At 36.6% G+C, this 18,306-nt stretch overlaps 10 protein-coding genes across 10 annotated transcripts; 6 read left to right on the top strand and 4 right to left on the bottom strand.

Moving 5' to 3' along the window:
• Positions 1-1,000: 1,000 nt before the first annotated feature.
• EIN_389850 (NAD-dependent deacetylase, putative) lies at positions 1,001-2,179 on the top strand (the record flags this gene model as incomplete). The annotated part of the gene is made up of 2 exons (XM_004256123.1): positions 1,001-1,858; positions 1,955-2,179. The coding sequence occupies 2 exons, from the start codon at positions 1,001-1,003 to the stop codon at positions 2,177-2,179; spliced, it is 1,083 nt and encodes a 360-aa protein (XP_004256171.1).
• A 132-nt stretch (positions 2,180-2,311) lies between these two features.
• On the bottom strand, positions 2,312-3,010 carry EIN_389840 (hypothetical protein; the record flags this gene model as incomplete). The annotated part of the gene is made up of 1 exon (XM_004256122.1): positions 2,312-3,010. One exon carries the CDS (start codon positions 3,008-3,010, stop codon positions 2,312-2,314), a length of 699 nt encoding a protein of 232 aa, XP_004256170.1.
• A 215-nt stretch (positions 3,011-3,225) lies between these two features.
• On the top strand, positions 3,226-4,563 carry EIN_389830 (nhl repeat-containing protein, putative; the record flags this gene model as incomplete). Its single annotated transcript, XM_004256121.1, has 1 exon — positions 3,226-4,563. The coding sequence occupies one exon, from the start codon at positions 3,226-3,228 to the stop codon at positions 4,561-4,563; it is 1,338 nt and encodes a 445-aa protein (XP_004256169.1).
• A 313-nt stretch (positions 4,564-4,876) lies between these two features.
• On the top strand, positions 4,877-6,199 carry EIN_389820 (elongation factor 2 kinase, putative; the record flags this gene model as incomplete). The annotated part of the gene is made up of 1 exon (XM_004256120.1): positions 4,877-6,199. The coding sequence occupies one exon, from the start codon at positions 4,877-4,879 to the stop codon at positions 6,197-6,199; it is 1,323 nt and encodes a 440-aa protein (XP_004256168.1).
• A 74-nt stretch (positions 6,200-6,273) lies between these two features.
• EIN_389810 (hypothetical protein) lies at positions 6,274-7,118 on the bottom strand (the record flags this gene model as incomplete). Its single annotated transcript, XM_004256119.1, has 2 exons — positions 6,274-6,887; positions 7,001-7,118. 2 exons carry the CDS (start codon positions 7,116-7,118, stop codon positions 6,274-6,276), a joined length of 732 nt encoding a protein of 243 aa, XP_004256167.1.
• Positions 7,119-7,234: 116 nt separating this feature from the next.
• On the top strand, positions 7,235-8,622 carry EIN_389800 (presenilin, putative; the record flags this gene model as incomplete). The annotated part of the gene is made up of 2 exons (XM_004256118.1): positions 7,235-8,386; positions 8,467-8,622. 2 exons carry the CDS (start codon positions 7,235-7,237, stop codon positions 8,620-8,622), a joined length of 1,308 nt encoding a protein of 435 aa, XP_004256166.1.
• A 79-nt stretch (positions 8,623-8,701) lies between these two features.
• EIN_389790 (hypothetical protein) lies at positions 8,702-9,481 on the bottom strand (the record flags this gene model as incomplete). Its single annotated transcript, XM_004256117.1, has 2 exons — positions 8,702-9,239; positions 9,312-9,481. 2 exons carry the CDS (start codon positions 9,479-9,481, stop codon positions 8,702-8,704), a joined length of 708 nt encoding a protein of 235 aa, XP_004256165.1.
• A 182-nt stretch (positions 9,482-9,663) lies between these two features.
• Positions 9,664-10,070, bottom strand: EIN_389780 (protein disulfide isomerase, putative; the record flags this gene model as incomplete). Its single annotated transcript, XM_004256116.1, has 2 exons — positions 9,664-9,918; positions 9,960-10,070. The coding sequence occupies 2 exons, from the start codon at positions 10,068-10,070 to the stop codon at positions 9,664-9,666; spliced, it is 366 nt and encodes a 121-aa protein (XP_004256164.1).
• Positions 10,071-10,861: 791 nt separating this feature from the next.
• Positions 10,862-11,251, top strand: EIN_389770 (hypothetical protein; the record flags this gene model as incomplete). Its single annotated transcript, XM_004256115.1, has 1 exon — positions 10,862-11,251. The coding sequence occupies one exon, from the start codon at positions 10,862-10,864 to the stop codon at positions 11,249-11,251; it is 390 nt and encodes a 129-aa protein (XP_004256163.1).
• Positions 11,252-11,891: 640 nt separating this feature from the next.
• EIN_389760 (multidrug resistance-associated protein, putative) lies at positions 11,892-16,723 on the top strand (the record flags this gene model as incomplete). Its single annotated transcript, XM_004256114.1, has 2 exons — positions 11,892-16,305; positions 16,413-16,723. The coding sequence occupies 2 exons, from the start codon at positions 11,892-11,894 to the stop codon at positions 16,721-16,723; spliced, it is 4,725 nt and encodes a 1,574-aa protein (XP_004256162.1).
• Between the last annotated feature and the right edge of the window lie 1,583 nt (positions 16,724-18,306).

The raw sequence follows: 18,306 nt of genomic DNA, 5'->3' as shown, positions 1-18,306 counted from the left end.
CTTTTCAATGTTTTATTATAATTAATTCTATTTTTGATAAATTATAGTAATATTTTATAATGGTATAAATAAAAAAATATAAAATTAACAACTATTAATAAACGATACTTAACTAGTAAAAAGATTTAAAACAAGGGTTGTATAATTAGTGTTTTTAACACGAAATGATATCTCTTACTAATCAACCACTATATTGATAATAGAGGGTTATTTCTTAATATTAACAAAAAATATTGATTCCATTGTATTTATTTTGTAAAACACGGGAAACTTAAGTATTCAACAGGCACTTCGGCATAACTAACTTTTATAATCCACACAATTATTGGAATTATTGTCTTAATTTTATTTTTAACCACCAATAATCCTTTTCCGATATATTATTAATTATAAAGTAGTAGTATGAAATACAATAAAAAAGCCATTTGGCCTTTATTCCCATCCAAAGTCCTAAAAAAAACACGTTATTTTTTTTTCGTCTACTTTTGTCATTTAAAATAGTTTTCTGATGATTTAGTGTCGGCATTTCATTACTTTATGTATAACAAATTGTATACATATAATACAAAATATCAATATATTATAATACATATTAATAGACTATTTCTAAGTATAGTTAAAATGCATAACGAGTCAAACTAGTTTATACATTACCAGTTATAAAGAGCTATACGAATCTAAACTGAAAGAACTATTCATTACCACAACAAATAAAATTCATAACAAGAAATGAGAAATTCCTTTTCAGAAGAAGAGTTGGTCCTCAAAAGTCACTGAAAAAAAAAACAGAGAGCCAGAAAAAAAATTCGTCTGTTGTTTTCACAAGTCAAATGGAAACGGGAAAAGTCGCAACGATTAGAAGACAATCCCATAAGTGAACAGACAAAAGTTATATTTATAACACAAAGAATTAAATGAGTATAACAGAAATGGTTTAGAGGAAGAGTTCCAGACGGTGCGGGAAAAAGCACCAGACACTCCAAACCCACGACAAAACGAAATGAAAACGGCCATAAAACCAGAAACAAAAACTCAAAACACTTCAAAACCAGACAATACGATGGACCCAGCAGAACTTCAAGAGTTGGACGCGTACAACGGACTCGACAACAACGACACCGACATCGATTTAATAGCCAAAGCAATGGAGAAAGCTAAGAGCGTCACTGTATTAACGGGCGCAGGCATATCCGTACAAAGCGGAATACCAGATTTCAGGTCAAGTAATGGTCTATGGAAAAGATATGACCCTGCCGTCTACGGCACTTTAGATACATTTAAAACACGACCGGAACTCTTCTGGAGTATGGCGGAAGAGATTCACAAGATCGACGCAAAGCCAAATGATGTGCATAAAGAGCTTGCGCTCTTAGAGAAGATGGGTGTTGTGAAAAACATTATCACCCAAAACGTCGACGGACTTCATCAAATGGCGGGATCAAAGAATGTCATGGAAATACATGGAAACACACGAACGTGTTACTGCGTGTGCTGCGGATATATAACAACGACTAAACACATTTGGGAAAAGACCGAACACCCGAGTATCGATGTGCCGAAGTGTCCGAAGTGTGGCGGGTTGATGAAACTCGACGTCATTTTATTTGGCGAGAAACTCGACCAAATCACCTACCAAAGCGTCACGAAGGCGCTTGAAAATACAGACTTCTTGTTAGTCATCGGAACCTCTTTGAAAGTTGCGCCTTGTAATATTATCCCAAAGAGCGCAAAACAAAACGGAGCACAAGTAGCGTTTATTAATTGTACTACAACTATGATGGATGAGTATGCGGACTATGTAGTGAGGGGTGACTTAACTGAAATCATACCTCAAATAGCGTCAAAAGTCAGACAACTTGTTTGTGTTTATACATCGAAAGATATTATTACTATTGTTATTACTATTATAATATTATTATAAACTACTTATAAAAAATATTGTGTTGACAACTAGAGGAACAAAACAGTATCACCACTCCAACGAGCATTTCTGTTATCGTATTCGATGTCATTTGTTATTATGACAATGTTACTAACGATTTATAACAATGTGTTCCATCAGAACTTTAAATTGAAACAAAGAGAGGGGGGAAAGACGGAAATGGTGTTGAATGACTGCGAAACTGAAAGTGATGCCTTGAGACGACACTCCGTCCCCTTAAGCGATACTATCGACTAATGTGCTTCGTATACAAATGCTGCACTTCTTTGTTTGTATAGCAATTTTATTCATTTTGTTTAACTCTTTTGTTTCATTGCTAATGAAGAATTGAGGCATTCAAAACGATGATAATAGGTAATAAATTAAACATCACATTTCCATGAAGAAAAAGCCGTTATTGAAGTTGGCAGAATAGAAATCGAACACCGAGCTTTGTGTGGTGGTACAGCTTTTCATTGTCTGTACAAGAGGATCTTCAAGTACCTGGAGTTGAACTTTCGAGTTCTTTTGTTTTGTCACTTCATGTGTATTGGAGCGTACCTTTGGCATCATCAATTGTGGCTTTCCAGACGTTGCAACGAAGGACAAGTAACTTCTCTTCTTTGTCAGTGAGAGACGCATTGATGTTCTATTTAACTCCTTTTGTTGGCTTTCATGGATAATCTGTTCTTTTGCAGTGTCGGACAACACCACCGTTTGACTCTTTGCTATCAATTCGTCGTTTTTCTTTTTCATTCCAGGCATCCCACCTTCGAAAAAAGAATGTGGCTTTGGGGATGTCTCCAATGAATAAGTGTCGTCAATATCAAAAGAAGATGGTGCCACTGGAGAGTTCGACTTGTTCTTTCTTTGTATAAAAAAGTGTCCTGGTGGTGTTCGACCAACGACTGCATTTTGCCAACTGTGTTGTGTAAGTGGTTCCTTTTGAGTGGCGTCTGTAATAGTCTTTCCTGTATACCGTGTAGTAGAACACCCGCGCTCCGCAAGTGGTCTGAATGGTCTCCCCTTTTGGCCAAACGGGGGGCTTTTACTTCCTATTTTGATTTGTCGTGGTTCCACAAGAGCCATGGGTGAATTGAATTCGCTTTTTTAAATTCTTTTCAAAAGAAAAAGAATTCAAAGAATGTTTATGAAAATAAAACTATATGATAATAGTAAAAGAATTATAAATATAACCATTTAAAAATGCATGACCAACCCGATAGACTCCGACATTTGAAGGGACTTTTCATAGGGTTTTCCTCTCTTTTTCCGCGAAACTAAGAAAATTTTGGAGTGGTAAGATGAAGGGGAAGCAACAGACAATCGACTCCATTGAGTACATGTTTAAACAACGCAAAGACGAGTTGGAGAGTCAATACCAAATCTTTGAAGACAAAAAGGAACAACTTCTTTTTCTTGAAGAGCAAACGTCACAAATGCAGAAAGGGATTCTGAGGACGTCCGTTGTCGGAGACTTCATGAACGAACAGGCAAATCGAAGTTTCCTGTCGATGAGGACCAAATGCGCGATGTCACTGAAACACATCCGCGAACTCATCGCAACACTGTCGCAAATGCTGAGAGAGATCGACGACGACTTCATCAAACTCACAACTTACATGAACACGATGAGGTATAGGGATTCACTCTTTATCGGAAACCAAACGCCACACGCGACAATCATTATGTTTCGAAGAAATGGCGCGATCGACACGGATTACCAGACTTTAACCCCTAAACCGTTTCCGCTGTCTCTCGATGAGTACATCGACGTGCAAAAAGGGATCACCTTCTATTGCGACAAAATCGAGCCGTCGATAGAGAACCATCTCGCGCCCAAATTCTCGTTTGTAGCATTTCATGGGTGCAATTACATCGTCGGGGACATCGCAAACCATAAGGTGAAGTATATATCGAAACACAAAGAGGGATATCAGACAAAAGACTTTCCCGTCGATGTCGAATACCCAACAGGAATCGCTCAACTCAAAGACACGTCGAAGTTCTATGTCACTGATAGACAGTTGCATTGTGTTCATATCATTGATATGAAGAGCGGGAGTGTGCGAGCGTTTGGTGGGTATGGGAATGAGAACGGGAAGTTCAACGAGCCGACGTGTGTAGCTGTGGATGACGACAACAAAGTGTATGTCTCTGATGGGATGAACAATCGAATACAAATCTTCTCGAGTGAAGGCGTGTTCATCTCCGCGTTGAGTATTCCCAAACAACGAACACCATTTTATCCACACTGTGTACTTTTCGCTGATGACCAATTGGTCATATTAGATAACTGGGGAAGTTCCGTCTTTTCTATCGATCCCAAACTCAAAAAAATCTCATCGATTATCTCTAGATACGGGGGAGGTGCCAGTTTTGTCAATCGGCCAACGTATGCGGCTTATGACGAAGTCGGGAGGCTTTTCATCTGTGACACGGGAAATAGGAGAATCATTTGTTTCAAACAAAACGTTTATTTGGGCGCTATTGAAATGGAACCTTTGGGTGTCAAGGGAAATCCTTTGGGCATCGCTGTGAAAGACAACTTCCTCGTCTTCACTACCACTGCGTTCGAGCCGTATTTGTATTTCATCAGCACGAAAACATTTCCAAACCCACCTACAGATGGCGCACTCTAATTTATTTTTGTATTTTGTTGGTTCAAAATAATCTTCTTCAAATTTGGTGCCTCCTGAGAGGGATTTTGACTAAGATTTTTGTATTTCCGTTTATTGAAAAAATTGAAAGAATAAATAATTAATTGCATCACAATAAACTATTAATAAAATGAATAAAACTATAAATAAACTATATAACATAAACTATACAACCAAAAGTGTATCATTGGCTATGCTTAAAACAGTTCACTTGTGTTTAATAAAATATAGTAAAAACAATTATAACCAATAGTAAATTCGATATAAGAAGGTCGAACTCGAAAAGACTAAAAGAATGTCTCACGAAATGGATATTGACCCAACCCTTTGTGATAAAGAACCGAATTACCAGACAGCTGTGACGGGGTATGTCATCACTGTACCCAACGAAACGGAGCAAATCCAAATGTTTTTAGAAACTGACAAACGAATTAATGAATTCCACTTCAGCTTCACAACATTTAACGCGGAGTTGACGCCATTTGCTAAAGGAGGGGAACGCCTTGCTTTTCGAGCTATTACAGAAAAGGGCGATCGAGTAGTTTTAAAACGATTTTATCAACCCCGCCCACTCACGATGTTACTTGAAACGGTAGAACGACAATTGATATGTATTTACTTAGCGAACTTGTTCAACAAACTTAATGCGTCGCCAAATAAACTCCATTTTTTACCAACATATCTGTTTATGCCATCGCCATTGTCTGATTTGGATAACAAAATATTGACATTGGAACAAGCGGAAGAGGCTGTCGCCTTCACACGAAGAACTCCGAATTTTGTCGAACCGTATTTACACGGGTATTTCATTAAATATATCGATAACAATGGATGGATCAATGAAGACGAATTTCACTCGACATTACACGCATTTGCGCATTGGACGTGGGTCCAATCGAAAGGAAATTTGTTGATTTGTGACATCCAAGGAGTGAGCGGGACGAACAAATTTTATTTGACGGACCCCGCCCTCCACCACATCGACTCGAAGAAGTTCATGTTTTCGGAGACTAATTTGGGCGAACAGGGCATCACTAAGTTCTTCTCAACACATCAGTGCAACGCAATTTGTCTCGGACTTCACTTGAGAAAACACACTGCTCAAGTCCTCCCCGACACATTGAAAGGGACAACAATTAACCCAGACGTCAATAAACGTATTAAACAATATTACCAACAACCAGACAAACCAAATGTCACCACACCTACCCCGAAACCTAAGCCACAAAATAGTGTCGGTATTGTCGAACAAGTCGCTTTTAATAAGCCGATTGGCAAATGCGTTGCACTCTTTCCTTTCACGGCGAGGTGCGCGAACGAACTCACCCTTGCCGTCGACGACGTTGTCGACATTTTAGCGAAACTCGACGGGTGGTGGGTTGGCAAGAAGGGCGGCAATTACGGGATCTTCCCCGTCAATTTTGTGCAAGAGTTGCTCGAGAAGTTCTTGTATGTTGCGAACGACGACTTTATTGGTGGACGAGGGATGCTTCCGCTGAAGAAAGGCGATCGCATCTATTTACTTGCGAAGTCGGGGAATATGTACAAAGCTGTCAAATTTTCTCAAGTTGGCTTTGTCCCCAAAACGGTCTGTTCAAGGCAGAGACAAGCACATTGATTGTATTTTTGATTCTATTTATCACTTAAGTCTAGTACTTTGAATGGTAATAAACTAGTGATATGTCACAACAGTCAATTACCCGATTCTATTGTTTTGTCAAGCTCGTGGATGAGCAGTTTAGTCGCTTCGAGTTCCTTGATATCTGCATTGAGTTTCATCAATTTGTATTCCTTGATACTATCAAAGCCAGCTTCTGTACCAGGAAAGTGATAGATGTTCTTTGTTTGCCGTAATGGGACGGGGCGATGCTTCAACTTTTGCGCTTGGATGGGAACGTCATTGGGAAAGGTCAACGTCCGATTGGACGTCCGCAAGTCGATAATATCATTTTTGTGTTGGTGAGCATCAAACGGCTTTGAAATTTCAATAATCGCGTTTTCTGTGTTAACGCCGTCGTCCTTCCGTTTTTCAAGTTCGTTTGTCACAAAGAGGATTTGCTTCTTAATTTCGTCCTCAGAGCCGACAAACAATTTTTTCTTGAACAGCGTTGTCTTGTCTTGTCGAGGTTTCTTTTCTGAAGTGATTTTTGTAGCGCCTACTAATGTGGTGTCAAGTTTTGCTTTTCTAGTATATTGAATAGGACATTTCTTATTATTATTAGTTTCGTCAAGAACTTCGGAGGGGCCGACTTTTTGTGTGTCTTGTTGGACTTGAAGGCTGTCACTTTGTTCTTCTTGTTTTTGCTCTGAAAATTATTTGTCTCTTTTTATGTGTCAAGCACTTAAAATCATCACTCAGTATTATTTTTATTACTATTGAATAATAAGACTTTTATTAAATAAAATAGAAAACACAAACCTTCGAAGTAAACAGTCTCCCCAAAATCAGGGCCTTCGCTCCAAGTGTTTGGAATATCGATTTTGTATTTGATCATGTCCATTAAGCTTATAGTCGTGTGTACCGAGTCATTATTCATCACACTCAATTACTAGTAGTTTTATAGTTATATAGTTCATTATTTATAATAACATAATTATTAGTATTCTTGTTAGAAAAAGAATAATAAATCTTTAAATAAAAGAACTACCAGCAATGTCTAAGGACCATAAATACGCTCCTTTGATCTCTTCCCCGACTAATCAACTCGACAACTCATCTTTGATCATTCAACAAGATAATATCATTACTGAAAGTGTGATCACTCCAACAGCAGACACCGACGAGACAAAACTTCCATTGACAACAAAAGAAAGTAGTGAAGAAAAAGTGACTTCAGAGACCTCACAAAACTCCGAAAATAATAAATCAGAACATTTAGAAAATGATTTAAAAGAACACAAAGACAAAAAAGAAGAAAAAGACGAAGAAGAAGAGGAACCTGAACCATTGACAATAGAAGAGTACTGCGACAACGTCAACTCCGTTATAACTCCCGTCGCAATTACTTTATTTGCGACAGTGGTGATCATTAAGATAATGGAGAGTAGTACCAATTTGTATTCACAAGCGACAAGTTATGTCTTTTCATCAACGGTCGAGTCAAGTACGTCTATACCAACATGGTTAATAGCAGTGATAGTGACTGTAGTCTTTATTGTGATGATCGTTTTAGTGACCTTTGTCTTTGTGTTGTTATTCTATTTCCGGTGTATGAAGATCATAGTCGGGTGGCTCCTCCTCTCCGTCATTCTTCTCCTCATGTTCTTTGGTGGATCCATTTTCCAGACTATTTTAGGTGTTTGGAACTTCCCAATCGATTGGATCTCCTTCAGCTTTTTGTTATTCAATTTTGGAGTTCTTGGTGTGGTCACTGTGTTTTACACTGGTCCGATGAAACTGAATCAATTCTACATGATTACTATTAGTGTGTTTATGGCGACTATTTTCACTAACTTGCCGGAGTGGACAACATGGATGTTACTTATTGGGATGGCTATCTACGACTTGATTGCGGTCTTGTGCCCAAAAGGACCACTGAGAATTCTTGTGAATTTGGCACAAAAAAGAGAGCAGCCCATTCCCGCTTTAATATACTCTACAGCCGTCTGGATGCAAATGGCAGATGTCCAGAATGAACACGACGAAGTGTTCAATAGCAGCACTAACCGATTTACGTTGTCAGAGAAGAAGGGAAGAGGAATAAAATTGGGGTTGGGCGACTTTGTTTTTTACAGTGTGTTAGTCGGACGGTGCGCTATGTATGACTTAACCATTGTATTCAGTGCATCTATCGCTGTATTATCTGTTTGTTTTAGTATTCAGACATCATGTGATTTGTATTGAGTAAATGTTGTATAACCAACGAAAATTGGATTCACTGTTAGGGTCTCTTTGGTACATTGATTCTGCTTGTAGTCTTCAACAAAGCGCTGCCTGCTCTGCCAATTTCGATATTCTTTGGCACACTGATTTATGTGATATCTCGATGGGCGTTAGTACCTCTTGTGACCACAGCGAATCTGTTGGGGTATGTTGTTTGAAAAGTGGAATCACTAAAAAAGAGTCAATTTGCTTTGTGTTTATCTCTTTCAAATGTAAAGAACTCAATCACTTGACTAATTAGTCGCATTCTTCTTTTTTCAAAAATTTTGGGACTTTGATGCCAAGAAGATTTGTGAAGGAACCGGACTTTGAAACTCTGTGGGGGTGACAATTCTGCAGAAGTGAAATAATCTGAGAGGAGTTGTCTGCTTCTATTGCATAGTCTTGTGCCTTTTTACCACTCCTCGTCTTTTTTATGATTGAAACGTGGGAGTCTAAAAGTAATTGAACGTTCCGAATATTTCCATAGAGACAAGCTAAGTGCAGCGGAGTCTCTCCTAACAAGTTTTGTTGGTCGAGTAGATTGTCTTTTGTCATTCGGAGGAGTGTAATACACTTTTCGACAAATGGGTCATCATAGCGGACTAATGCGTGCGCGATGTTATTTCCGTGTGCATTCACATTTGTCAAGTCGACGTTTTTGTTCAAGAGTATTTGAGCCATCTCAAACTTTCCTTGTTCTATAGCCGTGTAAATTGGCGTCGACATAATCACATTTTTTGCTTCAGCGCTTGCAGGGAGTTTCAAAAGAAATGCCTCGACAATTTTTCTATCACTTTCAATAAGTTTTTATGTTTTTCTTCCATTTTCAGTCTTCAAAGTAGAACAAAACAAAAATAAAACAAACTTTAAAGCAACGGCGCAGTGTATGATCTTCCCAAGAAAAGGTGTTTGTTGTATCCAAAGTAACATATTTGAGTTATTCATGAGTTCCATTGCTTCATCTTTTTTATTAAGTAACAAAAGTGTTTGTAATTGACACACGGCGTCTGCTTGATCTTTCTCTTTGTCGTACATACTCTTCATTTTTCTGAAATTATTGGATTAATAGAATGAAGAGTACCACAGTTTATCGTATAATTTCATATATATTGTAGAACTATGATAAATAGAATTATCTAATTTTATATATTAATTAAAGATAGAATGAAATATATCAAAAGTGCAGAGTAATACAATCGCACACAACAAGTTCGCAATTATTGAAGGTAATCATTTAAAAACGCTTTCATAGATTCGTACTTTCTCTCGCCATTATAGTCGGATAGTAAGTCATTTCCGTTGTACATTTTCATGGTTGGGAATCCATCAACGCCCGCTTTCTCACAATAATCCGGATATCTCTCACAGTCGATTTGACACACAGTAACAGATGAACTTTGTAGTTCTTTCGCCAACTTCTTGAAGTCGTGACTCATTTCTTGGCAATACCCACACCACGGCGCATAGTATCTCTGTGGGTTATTGATCTGGTTTGATTGCTAGAAATACAAACAACAAAAAACTTTCCACCATCCGCTTGAGCTCTTTTAAGTCTCTTCGGGGAAGTATCGTACTTTGAAGCAGATACTATTGCTAATAGCACTAACAACATTACCACTGTCATCACTTAAATAATACATTTACTAGTTCTATTAGCTCTTATTTCTGATATGTTTTATATTAATAAAAATTATAATTAATTAATAATTCATGTGTAGTTGATTATAAAAAATAAATCATAGAAACAATTGATAATTTTAAGTGTTTATAAATTTTTATTAATTTTATTGATACAACTATTAGTTGAACTAAAACTCAAGCAAATTTTTTAATACAGTTCTATTTATGGTGTGTGGAAATATCAGTTTTGTTATAAATAATTTATTTTTGTAGTTTGAACTAAATATATTTTTTGTATAATTATAAAAAATGACAAAAATCATTTTAATTATGATTCATTAACTATTATAGTATAATATGTTAATATATAATTAATTTAAAATTTTAAAGGAATCAATTGAAAATGTCAAAAAATTGTGCTAAAAATAATTATTTTTTAAATATAAAAACTTATAGAATAAATTTCATTATTATAGATTAATAACTTATAATATAACTTAACTATTTTTTTAAATAAGTTAATAATAATTTCAAAAATAAATGTCAGATTTTTAAAATAAATTTTTTTTATAATTTATAAAAAAATGATCAATTGCCATTAACAATTTAGTTAAAATTTTAACAAATATAATCAAATCAACCAAAATTAGTAATCACATTTATGATTTCGTTTTTATTTCAACTTTTTTGTTATTTAATATTAATAAATTACTATAAAACAATTTATTTAGTATAGTATCTCATGACCAAAAACTAAAAGAATCTTGAGAAGAAAGATGGAATGCAAAAAAACAAATGGAAATAAAAACAGCGGAGAGTGCCAACGGACTTGTGAGGACTTCTCTTGCGGACAAATACAAAATGTACAAGAATATGCATTACATTGTACAACAGACTGGAAAGGCACAGAGAACTCGTGTGATTGTGGTGGAGGGGTCTTTTTTGACTCTCTTTGATATTCAATTGGTCTACAGACTCAACAAGATGGACGACGTCAGATTAAGTAAGTTGTACAGTGTTACTCTTGCAAACAGTGTTGTTGCGCGAACAAACAAGAAGAGTGCCGTGATCAAAACACAAGATGGAAATTTTAGATTTAGTATGAAGAGTAAAGAAGATATGGATGAATTGTTATGTGACTTGGATCAGGCTGCACGAACTCTTGGGTGTTTATATACTTATTAATTGAAGAATTTGAGTTTGCTTCTATACATCAAAATTGATATAGTTTGATTATTAATTAAACCATAATATTCAAATCCAAATTATTATTAAATTGAGAAATTATATATAGAATTGTGTTTTTTCATTTTTGATTTACTTTACTTTTTTTTAATACATTAAAAATAATATTAAATTAAAGACTCACATCACCAATTTTGATCTTCATTTTTTTAACCATAATTAATTCTATAATTAAACTCATTTAATTTAGAACATTTTTTGAATAATTAGTTTTAATATAGTAAAATCATAGTATTTATAGTAACATTTTTGTTGATTAAAACAAAACTAAAAATATTTGGGATTAAAAACTTATATTTATTAAACAAGAATAAAATAATATAGTTTATTATTTTTTAAACATTTGAAGAAGATTTTAGAGAATCAAGAATCTTTTATGAAAAAGAAATAATCAGCAAATTATTAAAACTGGATTATTTTTTGAACAATTAATTATAAAACAAACTATTTGTTAATAATAATAATGATTATAAATTAATATAACTATTCAATAAAATAAAACTTGTAAAGAAATAGTAAAAATGCCATGAACTCCAAAAGTGATTCATATAGTGTACAATCCAACTGAAAAAGTAGATTAATGACAATCGAGGACAACGCATTTTTCCAATGGTTTGCGGACGATTATAAACCTCGCTTTTTCGACACACAAGAAGAAGATCTGACAGCTTACTTGTACGCTTTTGTGATGTCTCTATTCACACTTTTCATGTTTGGCCCGTTGATGTACAGACTCTTTTATGTACTCTTCTTGCCAAAAACGACAACACCAAAGTCTATTAGTTGGCTCTTCATCATACGAATCTGCAGTATGTTGATTCTCTTTGTGATCTCCTTTATACACGCACTTGTCCCGTTGTGTTACAAATTACTCGACACGTCCATTTACGATGAGGCAAAGTACGTTGACACTAATGAGGGCTATGCGTACTACCTGATCATTCCAAACGCTATTTTGAGCATTGAGTGGTTAATTGTGATGGTCGACTTTTATATTGAAAAGAAGCGTTCTGTCTTCTTCGGTACATTTATCCAATTATTCATCTTGGGAGTCATGTCAATTCAACTCCTCTTTGTGAAAACAGAAACGACTTATAAGCCAGAAAAGACACTTGTTGCTTGGATGAATTACTTGTACAGAATCACCTTTTGGGTGCAAGTATTATGTGAAGTCATCTTAGGGTTTTCTATGTTAATGAAACAAGACAACCGATTCATTAATCCGGAATACAAGCGCGTTGTGTCTAATAACAAAGAAGAGTTAGATGCAGACCGATCATACTCTGGCGAAGAAAAAGATGGCGAGAAAGAGTCTTATGGATCTTCTATTCACTTTACACCAATGACAAATAATGTCAGCCAGTCTTATCAAAATGATACTCTTGCTCTTTTGAGAAATAACCAACCAGTCGACTCAAGAGCCAAACCAAAAAGATCATTTGGAGCACGAGTTAAGCATTGGTTCGACTTTTTGACCTTCTCGAATATCACTGAATTACTTGGGTTCAAAAGAGGATACCAGAAAGGTATGACTATGGACGTGTCTGATATTGATGAGCTGGATATTAACAATCGTGCCAATTACTTAATCCGACAATTTGAAGTTGCTTGGGAAAAGGCGAAACAGAAACCAAAGCCCAAATTGTTGCGAGTGATGTTCCGATTGAATGCAAAGCCTATGTTGATTGCAATCATCCCAAGAATTTTGTACGACATCACGTTGTTCATCCCAATTGTTGCTCAGAAGGTGATGATAGAGTTTGGACTTGCTTGGAGTGACATCAAAAATGGATCGTCGGGATTGAGTTCTGGAAGTTTGACAAATGAGGACATAGCAGATATGTTGCCCGCCAGCGATCAGAAGTGGTTTGGTATACTCTTTGGATTTTTGGTCATTATAATTTCAGCGTTCTCATCTTTCATGGGACAATACTTTACATTCATCACAACTGTTGTTGGTCAGAAAATGCGGTCGACACTCGTCATGGAGATGTACGAGAAAGTGTTTTCTATGAATGCAAAATCGCAATCCACGACGCCACATGGCCAGATCTTAAATATGATGTCTGTTGATGCAAACTGTGTGAATGATATGTGCTCACAAGTCCATTTGTTGTGGTCGTGTACTTTGGAAGTTATAGTCTCTATCGTTTGGCTGTTCTGTGTTGTACAGTGGACTGCTTGTGCTGGGTTAGTTATCATGTTTATTGCTTGCTTCTTGAACGTTGTTTTGGCAAAGTTTATTGTTAACCAAATGAAGCAGTTGATGATTATTAAAGATACCCGTGTGAAACTCATGACAGAAGTATTGAACGCGATTAAAACAGTAAAAGTGATGGTATGGGAAAGACACTTGCATGGTCAGTTACACGACACACGAAAGAAAGAAGTCAAAAGAATCTTGTGGGTCATTGCTTTTAGAAGTTGCATGAACTTCATCGTCTGGGCAATTCCACCTGCTGTCTCCTTTGCAACATACGGTATTCTCACAATCATTGCTGGTGGTGATGCAAACGCGTTGGGACCAGAAGAAGCGTTTTTGACGCTTGGTCTGTTTAACATCATGAGACTTCCACTTATTAGATTCCCAAAACTGTTGAACGACACGATGCAAGGTGTCACTTCGCTGAGAAGAATTCAAGAGTTCTTGATGAAAGGTGAAGACCAAAAAGACCGAGATGCAGACAATGTAATTGCTGCTGTTGAGACTGCAGCACCCGATGCGCCAAGTATTGCAGTTGAACATGCGACATACACATGGGAAGACAACGACTCGACTGCACTCTCAGACATCAACTTCACTGCGAAGAAGGGGCAACTGATTGGAATCATTGGTGAAGTTGGGTGTGGTAAGTCCGCGTTCTTCCGGTCATTGCTTGGTAATTTACACAAGACAAATGGTATGGCGTTGTACAATGGGAAGATAGGGTATGTTGCACAGAATGCATGGGTACAGAACTTGACTGTTCACGACAATGTTGTCTTTGGAAAGAAACACAACAACGACGTCTACGAGAAGGTTGTTGCGGCTTGCGAATTGAGAAACGATTTGGAAAACTTCCCAGGTGCAGACCAAATGGAAGTTGGGATTGGAGGATCAAATCTTTCTGGTGGACAGAAACAGCGACTTGCGCTCGCACGTGCGGCGTATCAAAATGCAGACATCTACTTACTTGACGACTGTTTGAGTGCAGTCGATGCAAATGTCGGGCAGAACATCTTCAACAACTGCATCAAAGGCATTCTACGAGAAAAGACGCGTGTTTTGATCACACAGACATTCCAATACCTCCCCGAGTGTGACTACATCTATGTGATGAAGAACAACACATTTGTCGAACAAGGTACTTTCGAAGAGTTGCACGCTCAACAAGGAAGTGAGTTTATGAGACTTTACTCGAATTACGCAGCGAACGTTTCTCATCAGGATGAACATGGCAAGAGAATATTGAAACGTAAATTAAAGAAAGGTGTTAAAGTGTCTCAGTTGATTGCCAAAGAGAATGTCCAAAATGCTGGAGATGCGAAAGCGATGTGGACGTATATCAAATATGGTGGCTATTTCTACTTTGCTATGGTGGTGTTCTTCTTCTTTATTTCGTCATTCATGTTAATTGGTTCTAACTTCTGGCTTGTTATTTGGACAGATCCAACCAAGAGAGCTTCACATGATTTGACAAAAGATATGGATGGATACACTTTAATGGGTACATATGGTGTAATTGTTCTGATAGTGCTTGTTCTAATTACAGTTCGATTTATATGTCTTGGAGCGTTCAATGGAAAAGCTTCAATTAATTTGCACTTTGATGCATTGAATCGTGTTTTGAACTCACCTATGTCATTCTTCCAAGCAACTCCAATTGGAAGAATTTTGACTCGTTTCTCAGAAAATTTGTTTGTTGTTGATGATAAAATCAATTTGTCTTTGGCTCAGTTCATGGCTTCTGTAATGTTGTCATTAGTCACAATTGGAGTGACTGTTGCATCATCACCAATGATGATTTCCGTGTTTGCTATCGCGACTTATTGGTTCTTCTATGTCTACATTTGGTATATGACATATGCACAACAATTACTTCGACTTGATATCATTTATCGAAGTCCATTGTACAACAGTTTCCAAGAGACTTTGCTTGGACTTGACACCATCAAAGTGATGCACAACGAGAGGAGATTCACTTCGATATTGTCCAACAAATTGAACAAACAACAGAAGATTTACTACGCCAATAATGTCTGCCAAAGATGGTTGGGTGTACGTGTTGAAATGATCGGGTGTGTTGGTCTTGGTAGTGTTATTATTTTCAGTGCGATTCAAATTGCAAGTACCTCTCCGTCTTTGGTTGCCTTGTTGATTATGTACATGTTCCAGTTTAATCACATTATGAATCAACTTATTCAATCTTCGGTTGAAGTCCAGATGGCGTCGACTGCTGTAGCTGCTGTTTGTGATTACCTTGATTTGCCATCAGAGAGAGGGATAACGGAAGACGACCCGACAGTGACGGGTCGTGTTGGTCCCAATTGGCCTGAGCAGGGAGACGTCAAGTTTGAGAACTTAACGATGACGTATTCAGCGGAGTTGCCGCCAGCTGTGAATGACTTGACGGTCCATGTGAATCCTGGAGAGTCAGTTGGTATTGTGGGGCGTACGGGAGCAGGAAAGTCGTCGATCATGGTTGCATTGTTCCGGTTGTATGAGCCGACAAGTGGGTGTGTGATCATCGATGGTGTCAACACATCGACACTTTCACTTGAGACGCTTCGGTCAAGATTGTGTGTCATTCCACAAGAGCCAGTCTTGTTCAGAGGCACTTTACGAAAAAATTTGGATGTTCTTGGGAAGCACACCGACGAAGAGATGATCCAAGCGCTTCAAGACGTTAACATGAAGGAGAGTTTATTCAGCAAAGGTGATGGACTGAATCTTGAAATTGCTGAAGGCGGTGCAAACTTCTCGATTGGGGAAAGACAACTCATTTGTCTTGCACGTGGGTTGTTGTCACGATCGAAGGTGATCATCCTCGATGAAGCAACAGCAAACGTCGATTTGCAAACAGAAAAGAGAATCTTTGACGCATTGTTCACACACTGCAAGGAAGCACAATGTTCATGATTGCACACAGACTCCACACCATTTTGACGTGCGACAAGGTCTTGATGCTTGAGAAAGGGCATGTTGTTGGGTTTGGACAACCCGATGAATTGAAAAAGACATGTGCAGAGTTTGCTTCACTTGTTTCAAAAACTGGTCTTGGCGGTGAACACTCCGATGAACAAGAAGACCACAAAGAAGAGAAGGACGTCAAGCCAAAGGACGAAGTAAAACAAGAAACTAAGGAAGAGAAGCTTGTTGATGTGCCCGAAGTTAAAGCAGTTGAACCACCAAAGAGCCCAAGTATCCTTTAATCATTTTTGATTATTTTTATGTTATCACACAAATTTAACAGTAAACAAGAAATATAATGATGTTTAATAAAATCATAAAATTAAATCCAATTGTTTGTTGTTTGAAATTGTACTGTTTTAAGCATCTCCACATAGTTGGAAATTAAAGGATGTCGTTATACGTCACGTGTCCAACACCGTTTAACAACACTGTAAATATTTCAGACGTTTCAACTGTCTTTCAAAATATATTCTTATTATTAATAAATTCGTCAATTTTCCATCAACCAACACATCGTAATCAATTGAAACAATCAAAATGTCGTCTTGGTGTAAGATCACGTTTGATTGTAAATGTTTAATTCACCTTGCAAAGTTTGTCAGTATCTTGATGCGAGGTCTCATGGCAAACAGTTTAAATGTTTTGTTTCTTATCAAATCATGAAGTAATCTAAACTTTGCAAATTCGGTGATCCCCCAATCCAATGCAGATCTGGATTGGGGGATATGCTCTTGTTATTATACTTAATACAAATATTATTTCATTTTTTGAGTACAATCACAAAACCAATTATCAATAAACGTGACAATTTCCACAATAAACGTCGTATTAGTCAATTTATTTTCAATAACTTTCAACATACTCGTTTGGCATTGAACACAAACACATTCTTACATTTGATGCAAAGAATGTTATAATCACAAAACTAAGCACAATTGTATAGTTGTTTTTACACAAGTTACATTTCATTAGAGTCAAAGTAAAATAACATACGAAACGATTTATGCTTTCTACATCAGTACACAATCACCATCAGTTATTATAATACCTTTTTTTTCGCTAATTATAATATATCAACTGTTTTATTAATCATGGTATGATTATTATCACAAATTAAACAGTATCTCACCAGTGGTTATTAAAAATAATTATTTATAAGTCTCATTAGAAACCGTTTTGATAAACATTTTGAAATGTCTTTATTGCATTGTGTATCCCAACATAAACACAACAACACAAGAGTGAATGTTTCTAATAAATTCAGATATTATTTAAATTAAATTTTTATTCTTGTTAAAAAAGTCGAACGTTTTAGTTTTGAAACAATTACATTTATATTTGTAAAGACAAAACCAACATATAGAAATAACTCAATTCACTCATAATCAGCAGATAGCAACGTCAGTAATAACAGATAATTTTGAACGTTTGTGGTTAATATTTTCCAGATACTCCAAGTGTCTTGTTATAAATGTTGTAAGACGAATTAATTGATACCACTACAGGTCAGGAAGAAATAGACTGACTCAATTGTTGATCCTTTTAGTCTTTTGACAAAAGGTTCTGAAAGTGCCGCACATTAGTGACAGGATGCTTTGGTCGCCCAGTCCCAATTTTCCATTGAAAATTAGACACAAAGCATTTATACCCGTCTTGAGAGTATTCCACTGTTGTGGATCATTTATGCAGCCTCTCAAGCACTTTCTTGGCGACTGAATGGCATTGTTTTATAATTAAAGTTTTAGAGTCGATTGTTGTATAATTGTATGACTCTGTAACGAGTTGTACTCGTCGCCATTCATCAATGCCTTGTTAGTAGATC

Source organism: Entamoeba invadens, assembly GCF_000330505.1.
Source record: "Entamoeba invadens IP1 unplaced genomic scaffold scaff_1105074726403, whole genome shotgun sequence".
NCBI classification, from domain to species: Eukaryota; Evosea; order Mastigamoebida; family Endamoebidae; genus Entamoeba; species Entamoeba invadens.
Note: the sequence above shows the minus strand (reverse complement) of the source record. Positions and strands in the feature narration are given on the sequence as shown.